At 54.0% G+C, this 11,132-nt stretch overlaps 1 protein-coding gene across 6 annotated transcripts in view; it reads left to right on the forward strand.

The window, feature by feature from the left end:
* Positions 1-9,003, forward strand: part of Agap3 (ArfGAP with GTPase domain, ankyrin repeat and PH domain 3) — a 51,152-nt gene extending 42,149 nt beyond the window's left edge. For 3 of the 6 annotated variants that reach the window (XM_057788697.1, XM_057788679.1, XM_057788741.1), the window contains 7 exons: positions 3,295-3,462; positions 4,863-5,003; positions 6,570-6,724; positions 6,830-6,920; positions 7,068-7,290; positions 7,958-8,213; positions 8,343-9,003. In XM_057788697.1, the coding sequence (XP_057644680.1) occupies positions 3,295-3,462; positions 4,863-5,003; positions 6,570-6,724; positions 6,830-6,920; positions 7,068-7,290; positions 7,958-8,213; positions 8,343-8,549 (1,241 nt within the window). In that variant the 3' untranslated portion in view covers positions 8,550-9,003. The remainder of the gene's footprint in view (positions 1-3,294; positions 3,463-4,862; positions 5,004-6,569; positions 6,725-6,829; positions 6,921-7,067; positions 7,291-7,957; positions 8,214-8,342) is intronic. The other 3 variants (XM_057788706.1, XM_057788688.1, XM_057788751.1) reach the window with 1 other exon arrangement.
* The last annotated feature ends 2,129 nt before the right edge of the window (positions 9,004-11,132 follow it).

An 11,132-nucleotide genomic window follows, 5' to 3' on the forward strand; every position in this document is an offset into this window, starting at 1 on the left:
CCTGCCTCCCTGCATTTTAGCTAAGGTAGGCCAGTGACTCACTTGCCACAGGAGTGGGTAGAGTTGCCTGGGCTTACCCAGGCAGCCACCTCAGGTGTAGTAGATGCAGGGTCTCTGCACAGAAAGCACTGGGTCTAAACCCAGTGGTTTGGGAGGGCAGGGAATGGAGAGTTCGGGACCATGAGTAGACAGTTGTGTATGGGTAGCTTTTCTTTGATTGTGTTCTTTCCTGTGTGGGTGTGTTTATGCTTGTGTATGTTTGTGAGAATGAGTGCAAGTGTCCACCGGGACCAGAGGCATCCAGATTCCCCTGAGACTGAAGTTTCAGACAGTTGTGAATCACCTGGTGTGGGTCCTGGGAATCAAACCCAGGTCCTCTGGAAGAACATTGTGTGCTTTTAATCACGAAGTCATCTTCTGGTCCCCGGCTGTACTCTTACCTCTTCATGTAACAGTGTGGTCTCAAGGAAGGCCCTCTGTCCCCAGGTCCTGGTGCCATTCATTCTCCCTGGACCTTTTTTCTTCCCCTCACTCACTTTCTTTGCTCCTAGACTTGCCCTGGATTTCTGGACCCTTCTGTAGGGTTAATGTCCTCAGTTGTCCTGACTCTCTTGAGACTGCTGCTCAGGACACAGGTGGCTCACCAGTGCTGACCCTGTGCCTTGCCCCAGAGGCCCACTCTTAGAATTACCAATTTTCCCGAGATGTGCCACCTTGCCAAGGGTGTAAGGAGATGGGGGGTTCTTTTTACATGATAGGAGGGCATCTTAGATACTGAGAGAACATAGACAGGCCTAAGGACAAACTCCAAACAATAAAAAACTGTTCGCTGTAAATGCTGGTGGGATTTGAACCTAGGGCCTTGTGCACATTAAGCAAATAATCTACCAATGAGCTATAGTCTACCACCCTCTAAGAATGGTCCTCGTTTGGAGTAAGGTACCTTATTTGTGGCTGGAGGTGTGGGGAGAGCTGAAAGAGGGACCTGATGTCATCAGTTAATCTGTGCCAGCACAGTGGTTGTCTGTGACCTGGGCACCAGGGCCACAGCAGTGTGTGGACATTACTGTCCTGTTTCCATGAGAAAACAAGGACTGAGAGGTGCACTAATGTCTGTAAAGTCCTGTAGGTATGGGATCTGGGATTTACTCTGTTGCTTCCATTAAGCACATGAGCCAGAAATGCGGAGCCCTTGAGGTGTATGCAGGGAGACCTCTGGACCGCGGAAAGGGGACAGGCCAAGGAAGACATAGTCTACCTGCGGGGTTATTTGCTGATAGCCTGCTTAATAAGGTGGACTGTAGAGGCTGGCCTTGGTGGCAAAAATATTGGGTCATATGCTGTCCTTAGGGCTGAACCGCTAGGATGTCTCCCAGGGATCCCTATCTGGCCAGCCTCATCATGGGGTTCTTGTTGGTACCACAGGAAGTAGGGGTAAAGTGGCCAAAAAGCAGACCTGTCTTTGAAGATGGGTAATGAGAGAAAAACTGGAGTATTCCCCAGAAAACGGAAGAAGCAAGATGCCTCTGGCCTGTCCCATCCCAGTCTGGGCCCACCCTCCTAGCCTTTACCTAGGATGCCACAGTGGAGTGCAGGAGGGAGCCCCAGCAACTCACTCCTCTAATTACGGCACCCACACACAGAAACACATGGATGACGCTTCCCAAGCACGAGTTCCTCCTGCCGCATGCTGACACCAACCCTCATGCACACTCACACATGTCTCTCGCTCACCGGGCGATGTTAACATCTCATTATCTTTGTTACTGTAATTACATTATCCGCTGCTTTATGCAGAATTATCCTCGGAGGACTAATTGATGGCTCCATGTTTAATTCATTAATCATTAGCATCAAATTCGACAATTACAGTGCACACTGATTGTGGGATTGCAGGCGTAATGAGAGGAGAATTAACAAAGAAAAGGAAAGCACTTTCCTTCCCTTAGGGTTTGGGTTGGGGGCTTGGGGAGGAAGTTGGGCCTATGATACCTTTGGTCCAGGCAAGGGATTAGGGGGTCCTGTTTGGAATCCAGAAGGCATAGGGACTAGGAAGAAGTAGGGAAAAGTAAGGGGCCTCCAATGTTTAGGGAGGGGACCTGAGACCTGAGGATGGGAGCTGAAGCCTGGGTACCATGTTCGTGCTACAGGCTCTTACTGTGTCCAGTCATTATGCAGCAACTGGAAGGGTAGCATCAAGCTCATCTCTGCCTTGAAGGGCCACTCTGCAGAGCATTTGTAGCATGGGGCCCCCTCCCTTCCTCTTAGAGCTGCTTCAGCTCTGTGCTTCCTTAGACATCCAGAAACCCAGTCCACATGCTTGACCTGCCAGGCTGCAAGACCAGCCGTTTGGCATTTCTCTTTGCCTGCCCTTGCCTGCCTCCTCCAGCTTTGGCCGGCTCTAGTTCATCAGCTTGCACTTGAACTTCCACACTGGAGTTTCTCAGGAATCCTGAGAACATTCGGGTTTGTGTCCCACTTGTCCTGGGCCATCTGTTGGGTCGTTTCTTCCTAGCCTCATCACCACCCTCAGTCTTGGGGACACTGAAGAAGGAGAAAGAAGCTTCGGTTCCTAGGCCCCGTAAGTGATGCAGGCTTTGTGGCTGTTGCCAGACTCTATTTAGAAGGCCTCTATCTGGACCCTGGGTGGAGCCAGGGAGAGCTGAATGTTCATCCTCTTTGCCCACGGAGGGCTGTGCCTGCCCAGCCTTGAACTCCTCAAGCCTTCGATTCCCCTTGGCTTTGCCTTTCTTCCCTGATGGGAAACGAAAGATTAATTTTCTCCAGCCCAACAGGATAATTACTAATACTAATTAGACATAATTACTTGAATTTGATACACTTATTTCTCGTCAGAATGGCAGCAAAGCTGAGGCAAAGCAAGTGACATGCCAACTGAAGTGCTAGATGCAGGGACCTGAGTGGGGTGTGAGTAAGGGGAGTGACAGGTTGCAGCACTCAGCCTTGGCCAGGAGACCTCAGTATGGATGACTTTGTGTGCACCCATGCCCCTGCCTCTCCCAGCTCTCAATCATAGTGATGACTGTGGTCCTTTATATTCTCGGAGAAAGGAGGATGTGAAGGCTAGAAGTTGGCTCCTTCAGGTATGGAGGCTGCAGGAGGCCTTGGCACGCCCTGGTGAGCCTGACACTACCCAGTGAAGCCCAGGCCCTCCTTTCTGGTCACTGTCCAGCTGGAGTTAACTCAGGCTTTGCCCTGTGGCTTGTTTAGCATATAATTTCTATGCAGCCCCCACCTGTCCCTCCTCCCAGCCTGATCCTTCCCCTCCCCCAGGTGCCCCCCACTCAGCCAGCAGCGCATCCCTGCATTCTGAGCGCCCCCACAGCAGCTCAGCCTGGGCTGGCTTGCGCCCTGAGGGGCTGCACCAGCGCTCCTGCTCGGTTTCCAGTGCTGACCAGTGGAATGAGGCAGCTGCCCTGCCTGCCTGCGTGCAGCACCCTGGTGAGTGGTGGCTCTGCCACTTCCCACCTCTTCTGGCCTCTGCTGAAACGTCAGAGAGAGAGAGAGAGAGAGAGAGAGAGAGAGGGTGCCCAGAAGCCTGGAGAGTGATGGGGTGGGCCCCGCGGAATCCTGGAGAGTGATGGGGTGGGCCCCGCGGAATCCTTCACTGCTTGTTTCAGATACTGTATACTGCAGGGCTGGGTACTTCAGGGACTCAGTCCCGTCTCCATCAGCCAGCTTCTCTGGCCCCAGGCCTATAGGCCTGCCCTCTGTAGCTCCTTCTTCCTGAGCCCCCAAGCATTGCTGGTAGCCCTCCTGCATTCCCATCAGCCCCCTGCACAGTCAGCTCATCAGCCTCTCGGCAGGGGGACCGAGAAGCAGAATAGGGAGATTGGAGGCTGGGGGCTGTACACAGCGAGAGCCATGTCTGGGGCAGCACTGACCTGCCATTGCAGAGAGCATCCTAGTCCCTGAAGGGCTGTCCTGAAAGGCCTCTGCCCGTGTCCTGCTTCCCTTGACTGGGCCTGCTGTCCAAAGAGCTGGAGACTGGCTTTCATCCATCCTGTTTCCATTGCTCTTCCCAAATATTATCTCCCCCAATCCCATAACTTTTTGGCCACAGACCCTTTCTGCCCTGCTCACCCACCCTCCTGAGCTCCTACTCACTGGGCAGGGGGGTGGGTCACTTTTACTTTTCTCACAGAGGCCTCTCACAGACCCTTCCCCACTCCCAGTACAAACAGAAAGCCCAGCTACTGTGCTCTGGGCCCAGTAGCCAGAAGAACCCCTACATGTCCCCATCCTGAAGCAAGGCCACCTTGGGGAAAGTAAGCATGGAGCCAGGGCCATTCCCTTGGGTCACCGACCCATGACCTGTCTAGGCTTTGGTGAAGCCCCTCTGTTGAGTCTGGAAGGAGGTAGTCAGGGAGGGAGGGAGTGTGTCTGCCTCTAATGAAGTTTGACATTTAGTGGTGAGCGCCGGGCGGGGTGTGGGAGCGGAGCTTGATTAGCGCGCTCTAATTGACAGTAATTAGGCAGCTCCCTGATTGTTTCTAATTCTGCTATTAATTGTGAGGAGCGGGGAGTGTGATTGAGGATAAATTTGGTGCGGAGCTGCTGGGGCTTCAGCTCCCTGTGAGTTCCCTGGGCCGCCCGCCTTCCACCCCTCCAGGCTGCAGAAGCTCTTGCCTCCCTCTGCTTTATCCCGCTCTGCTTAAGTTTCCAACTCTTAGTTCTCCTCCTTCAGGGCAGGAGGCTTTGGGGCTGGGAGGCCTGGGCAGTCTCTGGCCCAGAGAAGGTGCCCTGCACACCCACCTATAGTGAGCAGGACTGGCTCTCCCCATACCCTGTGCCCAGCTTTCCTCCCTCTTCCCACACATCTCCACCTCTCCCCTCACCAGCCAGTGACCCAGCTGAGGTACTCAGTTCCAGCCCCAAGCTGGAGCCTCCCCCATCTCCCCACTCCAACCGGAAGAAGCACCGCCGGAAAAAGAGCACCACCGGGACCCCCCGACCAGACGGCCCCAGCAGTGCTGCTGAAGGTTAGGGGGACCCAGAGGTGGGCAGTGGGATATGGGTACAGTACCGTAAAAGCTCAGTTGTTCCTTGTGATAGATGGAGGAAGCACTCTCATGAATGATTCCTGAAAGAAGTACTCATGACCCTCCGATAATCTAGACCCTTCACCTTACTGAATCCTTCCTGTTGAGCTGGGCTTGCTTCTGTCTTTCCTGGAGAAAGGCAGGCAGCATGAGAGCTTCCAAGACCTGCTGAGAAAGGCTGGTTCTGTGTCTCTTCAGTTAGCCATGAGTGTAATGCGTGCTGAGGACATGACAGGTTCCTCACACATGTAGGGTTGGCAGTGCTCTCTAGGGATGTGACGGGTGCCTCACACGTGTGCTCTCAGTGGTCAAGATGCTCTTCTGACCTTTCTCTGTTGTTCTCTGTCACCACAACACTGCTCCTCCAGCGTCTTCCCAAGTACCGGGGGGGGGGGGGTTCTTTACATAAGTAGCATCTGTGAACTTGTAAGTCCTCATCTGTGTTCTGACTGTTGTGGGGGTGGACGTGGCTCAAGTGAATCTGGACAGTGATACAAAGTCATGGTGACAGTGTCCAGTGGTCTGGGGACTCAAGACCTCCCAAGTGGTAGAATGAGCATGAAAGCACGAGGAGGGACCTGGAGAGGAGAGGTTCCAGTTTACACGTGGGGAAAACCAGTGCTCTTAAGGGTCCCCAGAGCAGGAACCAGCAGGGGGAGATTTCCAGGAGTGTGGCAGAGAAGCAGCAAGAACTTAGGATCAGGGAAGACCCTGGCAGAATGCATGGCTCACCCTAAGACCATATAAGTACTAGGTCTCTCTTAGCCCCCATGACAAGTCACACTGCCTATTGGCAGCTCTTTAAGGACAGTGGCCACTGAGAATAGATCTGTCTGTCTTTAAGGGGTCTAGGGGAGCAGAGTGGGAGAGCACAATCCTAGGGTCACAGTGCAGCCCTGGTGTTGGCCACTGTTGCCTCTACAGATGTCCTTGGGTTCTTGCTGGTTCCCATCCTCCAGTTCTTGGAGAAAACATGTCTTCCCCCACCCATTTGCCCTTCCTGCCTGTCTATGCCAGGGCAGTGGGGGAGGGGCCCAGCTCCCAGGAGCCCTGTGCTGACGCCGTCCGGAATATTGGGTTTAATGAGCTGCAAAATGAGGAGGCTGCAGCTGACACGTACGGGTGGTGCTCGCACCCGCCTCCTTGCCCAGCATGTGCCTTCTAGCACCCGTCACCTCCTTCTCCAGACATTTAGCTCACCTTCCTCCAGATGCCCTCTCATGGTGTCCCTTTCTGGTATGGTCAGGAAGCGAGTACTGGCCCCCGTCATTTCCTGACTCCACAGGTGGTCAGAAGTGGAGGACAAGGACTCAAACTGGTCTTGAGCAGGCAGTTTCCCTGCTTGTGAATGTCCTAAATAGTGCGGCCCTAGGGCTGCTGTGGGCATATATGAGGAAGAAGGATGAGTGTTGGCGAAGCAGGATCTGAATGGAGTTGTGGCAATGGTGTGCCCCTGGGTGTGTATGCTGGCAAAGAGCCCTAATAATGTAAACGTCCTCTCCCCAGAGGCAGAGGAGTCCTTTGAGTTTGTGGTGGTGTCCCTCACCGGTCAGACCTGGCACTTTGAGGCCTCAACAGCAGAAGAACGGGAGCTGTGGGTACAGAGCGTGCAGGCCCAAATCCTCGCTAGCCTCCAGGGCTGTCGCAGCGCCAAGGACAAGGTTGGCATGGGGTGGTAGAGCCTGCTTGGAGAGCCTGGCTGGATGAGAGCCAGGGAGGGGACTTGGGACTGATCGACTATCCTTATCTCTCTTGCCTCATGGCAGACTCGGCTGGGGAACCAGAACACAGCTCTGGCTGTGCAGGCTGTCCGCACGGTCCGTGGCAACAGCTTCTGTATTGACTGTGAAGCCCCCAGTGAGTACAAGGACAATAGATCTGGGAGCTGGGTGTCTAGGGTTCTAATGGCATGGGGTGGTGGACAGTATGCAGAAGGGGTGACCTTCCTCAAGGGCCCTCTCTCTGGGTGCCACCTGCTGTATCTTTCTCCCTCTGCCCACATAGATCCAGACTGGGCCAGCCTGAATCTGGGCGCCCTGATGTGTATCGAGTGTTCAGGGATCCACCGACACTTGGGGGCTCACCTGTCCCGGGTCCGCTCCTTGGACCTTGATGACTGGCCACCTGAACTGCTAGCTGTCATGACTGCAATGGGCAATGCTTTGGCTAACAGTGTCTGGGAGGGGGCTCTGGATGGCTACTCGAAGCCAGGCCCTGAAGCCTGCAGGTAAGCTAGTACCCAGGAAGGAGACAGCCAGGCCCCACTGCGGGTGTGTGTGTGTGTGTGTGTGTGTGTGTGTGTGTGTGTGTGTGTACAGAACCTATAGCACTGGTAGTATTAGAAGGGTTAAAACGCTGTTGCTCTGCATGATGGTTGGCCTCTGGGGGTGTCCCTCCCCTGCTGGTACCTGTCACTCAGGCATCTCACAACAACAGGGCCTTTTCTGAGCTGTTATCGGTAGGTCAGGGGCCAGCAGGAGCTGCATGCGCAGGACCCATATCACTGTGTGGCTCCTGTGTGCAAGCCTGCATGCTGAGATGGGGAGAATGGGTGGTAGATAGGGTGGCCATGGCCCCCTCTCAAGCTGTCACCCTCTTTGTTCCAGTGCTACCAATTGCAAAGAGTTCAGACAGCTTGATAAGCTGCCGCTCAGGCCTGCTTGGAATCTTCCTGCCCTCTCTGCCCTCGTATCCACTGGCCCCAGAGGTCTCCCTTCAGTGTCGCTCCCCTTTTACTCAATACCATCCTATTTATGTGACCTGTTGCCCCTGAGGGCCCTGGGGTCCCTGGGGCTCCTCTGTGCCTTCGTTCTCATCGTTGCAGTGGTCCCTAGTCCCTGCCTAAATGCCTGCTTCCTTCATTTTCTCATGCCTTGATGGGCCTGTGCTTATAGAGAGGAAAAGGAGCGCTGGATCCGGGCCAAGTATGAACAGAAGCTCTTCCTGGCCCCGCTACCAAGCTCAGATGTGCCGCTGGGGCAGCAGTTACTCCGGGCTGTGGTGGAGGATGACCTGCGGCTGTTGGTGATGCTGCTGGCCCATGGGTCCAAGGAGGAGGTGAACGAGACATACGGGGATGGTGATGGGAGGACAGCCCTGCACCTGTCCAGTGCCATGGCCAATGTGGTCTTTACACAGCTGCTCATCTGGGTGAGTCTGGGTACCTCTGGCCTGTCCTGGTCCCCCCTTCTCAGCCTTCAGAAGCTGCCTCTCCCCTGCCCTGAGAGCTGAAGCCTTTCCTTCCACATATGCCAACTGTGAATATGCTTTCTCCTGCAGTACGGGGTGGATGTGAGGAGCCGTGATGCCCGGGGTCTGACTCCGCTGGCCTATGCCCGCCGGGCCGGCAGCCAGGAATGTGCGGACATCTTGATTCAGCATGGGTGCGCTGTGGAGGGCTGTGGGTTAGCACCCACTCCCAACAGAGAGCCTGCTAATGGCACCAATTCCTCTGCAGAGCTGCACCGCAGCCCTAGTCTCCTGTGAAGCTCAGGAAGAGGGCAGAGGGACCAGAAGGGCTCCATGGCCTGGAGGACAGAGAGATGGAGAAGAAGCAGGGATGCACAGTGAAGAAGAGGAAAGGAGAAGGGTCCAGGGATGGAGGAGAACTTTGGGATTTGAGCTGCAGCAGAGAGCAGGAGTGTGTTGTGCAGCCCTCTGCCCTATGGTGCCATTAAGGGACAGAACCCTTTGGAGGTACCTGTGAGGAGAGGGGGGCAGGACCTCTCCCTCCTCCAGAACCCTGCCTCCTCATGACAGCTCCCACAAGCCTTCACCCTGCAATGGGTGGGAAAGGACAGGACACAGGATGGGGGTGCCAGATGAGAGACCAGGGGGCCAGTCTGTGAGTCCCATGTAAAATTTGTACATCGGAGTATTTATGTTCGTGTATATACGTGGCGTGTGTATGATGAGCCAATAAACCAGGCTGTATGTGTGGCGTCATTTCTCTGTGCTCGATTTCCTGACCTTCCCAGAATGACCTTCACCTCCACTTTCTGCTTTTGTGATCTGTTTTGAGATTTATGGCCCCTGCTCTCCTTAGTTACCTCCTCCTGTCAGTTCTTTCGGCCTTCCTGGGCAGGGGAAGCTGACAGAGCAAACCTGCCCATAACAGAGGAGACTGGCTGTACTTCCTGCTTTGTGCCGCCTTATCCTCTCACCGCCCACTCCTGAAAACTCCCAGTGATCCCTGCTGTCGTTGGTGTTCTGTGTAGTAAGCACGCCCTGCACTGGCCAGTGTGTAACGGCATAGCCTCTGCTTCTTCTAGAGAGACTCCAACACCGCGGTGGCCAGTGTTGAGGGAGGCATCCAGGGCTGTGTGGAGGCTCTCCCAGAGTGAGGAGAACAGCTGTGTGAAAAAGTGGCTGGCCCGTGCCTTTCGAGGAGAAGAGAGGGGCAGGGCCAAAAGCCACCGCGACCTCCAGCAGCGCTCTAAGCTTACCCTGTCCTGAGCAAAGCTGGAAGCAGAGTCCAGATCCCCTTCTCTTCCTGCCATGTCCCTTTGTTCTTGAAAGAAACCCTTGGGAAACGCCTCCCTTCTAGTTTATAATGGATGAGAATTGACTGAGTCTCAGTGTTGGATCTGTTTCCTATCCCTGAAACGACCTTTCTAGGGGCCCATGTTCTCTGAGACGTCTTGGATAGGTGATGGGCTGCTGCTCTGCCAGGGCACTTAACCCACCGATTAATGTCGGTTAATAATCAAATAACGCTATTGAGAGGAAACCAGATTTTATTTTTTTTCATCCACATCCCCCCTTTCAAGTCTGTTAAGAGTCTTACATGACAGAATCTGAACAGTGCCATAAGTAGGTACAGGACTTGGTTCCCGGACACAGGATGGGCTAGCTCCAGACTCACTAGACAAGCTGCTTGGGCTGGCTCCATGCTTACTTAGCACAGTTGAAGCTGTATGGAAAGCCAAAAGCCTGGATGCTGGTCATTTGCCCTCTCAGAACCTGGACTCCATCCAGCTCTGCTGAAGAGGCAACAGCTTAACCTCTGTGTTGACTTCTGTGTAGATCAAGTATAAGTATGGGATCCAAGTCTCTTGACTTTGCGGTCCACCTGGCTGGGAATGAGCTGGACCTGGACTGTGTATTCAAGGTTAAATTCCCACGCCTTACTGGAGTTAAATTTCCAAGGACCAGAGAAAGAGACAACCTTACTCTAGATCTATGTTCTCAACTAGAGAATTACTTGGGAGAGATGAACTGCCAAGGACAGACTGACTTGGTCTCATAGAAGTATTCAACACGTACATGAACATGAAACTGACACCTTTGCCACTGGGGCTCACCCGTGGCCAGAGCAGCCTGTAAGGCAGGACTCCTCCCTTGTCGTTGGCAGCTGCCTGATCCAGCTTGTTCATTTTTCTGTTTTCCACTCTCCCTAATCCATACAGGTCACGTCTCTCCCCCAAAAGCTCGTTACCCCAGCAGCAGCCGCAGTGCGTTTCTCTTAACAGTCTCCTTGCCCTGACGTCTGCAGATCTCTAGAGCCCTGCTCCTGGGATTTGTTCGCCCATCATCTCTGCCCATAACCTTCCAGAACCATCCTGGACTCACTCTTGTCCTGTCAGTTCGGCAGTGGCTTCTTTCAACCCATCTTGCTCTGTAGTAGAAGAGGCCGATGGGAACCTAACCCTTCCAAATGTAATAATGGACAAGAGAGAGCACAGCTGGACAGAAGAGAGCACAGCTAAGATCGCAAAAGCGGAGAGGGGCTGGGTCTCTGCCCTAGGTCCTGCGTATGAGATAGCCATGAAGGCAGAGATGAAGCTGTGCACTCTGTAAAGGAAGCACTTCTTTATCTAGCTCGCATGGTGGAGTGAGCCTCCTGTCCTGCCCTAGTCACTGACAGGACAGTGTCCTCTGTGTAGGTGACCTGGACATTCTCCAAGTTAAACTGGGATCTCCCTTCAATGCAAACTGAATTGAGTCCCCAAAGTGTGCCACCTCTCCCTAAGAGAAGACACCAGGAGCAGAAAGATTTGGGGAAGTGGGGACAAAGTAGTCAGTGGGAACAGGAGGGTGGGGTGGGGTCAGGATGCACTGTGGAGGGAT

Source organism: Chionomys nivalis, chromosome 1 (genome assembly GCF_950005125.1).
Source record: "Chionomys nivalis chromosome 1, mChiNiv1.1, whole genome shotgun sequence".
NCBI classification, from domain to species: Eukaryota; Metazoa; Chordata; class Mammalia; order Rodentia; family Cricetidae; genus Chionomys; species Chionomys nivalis.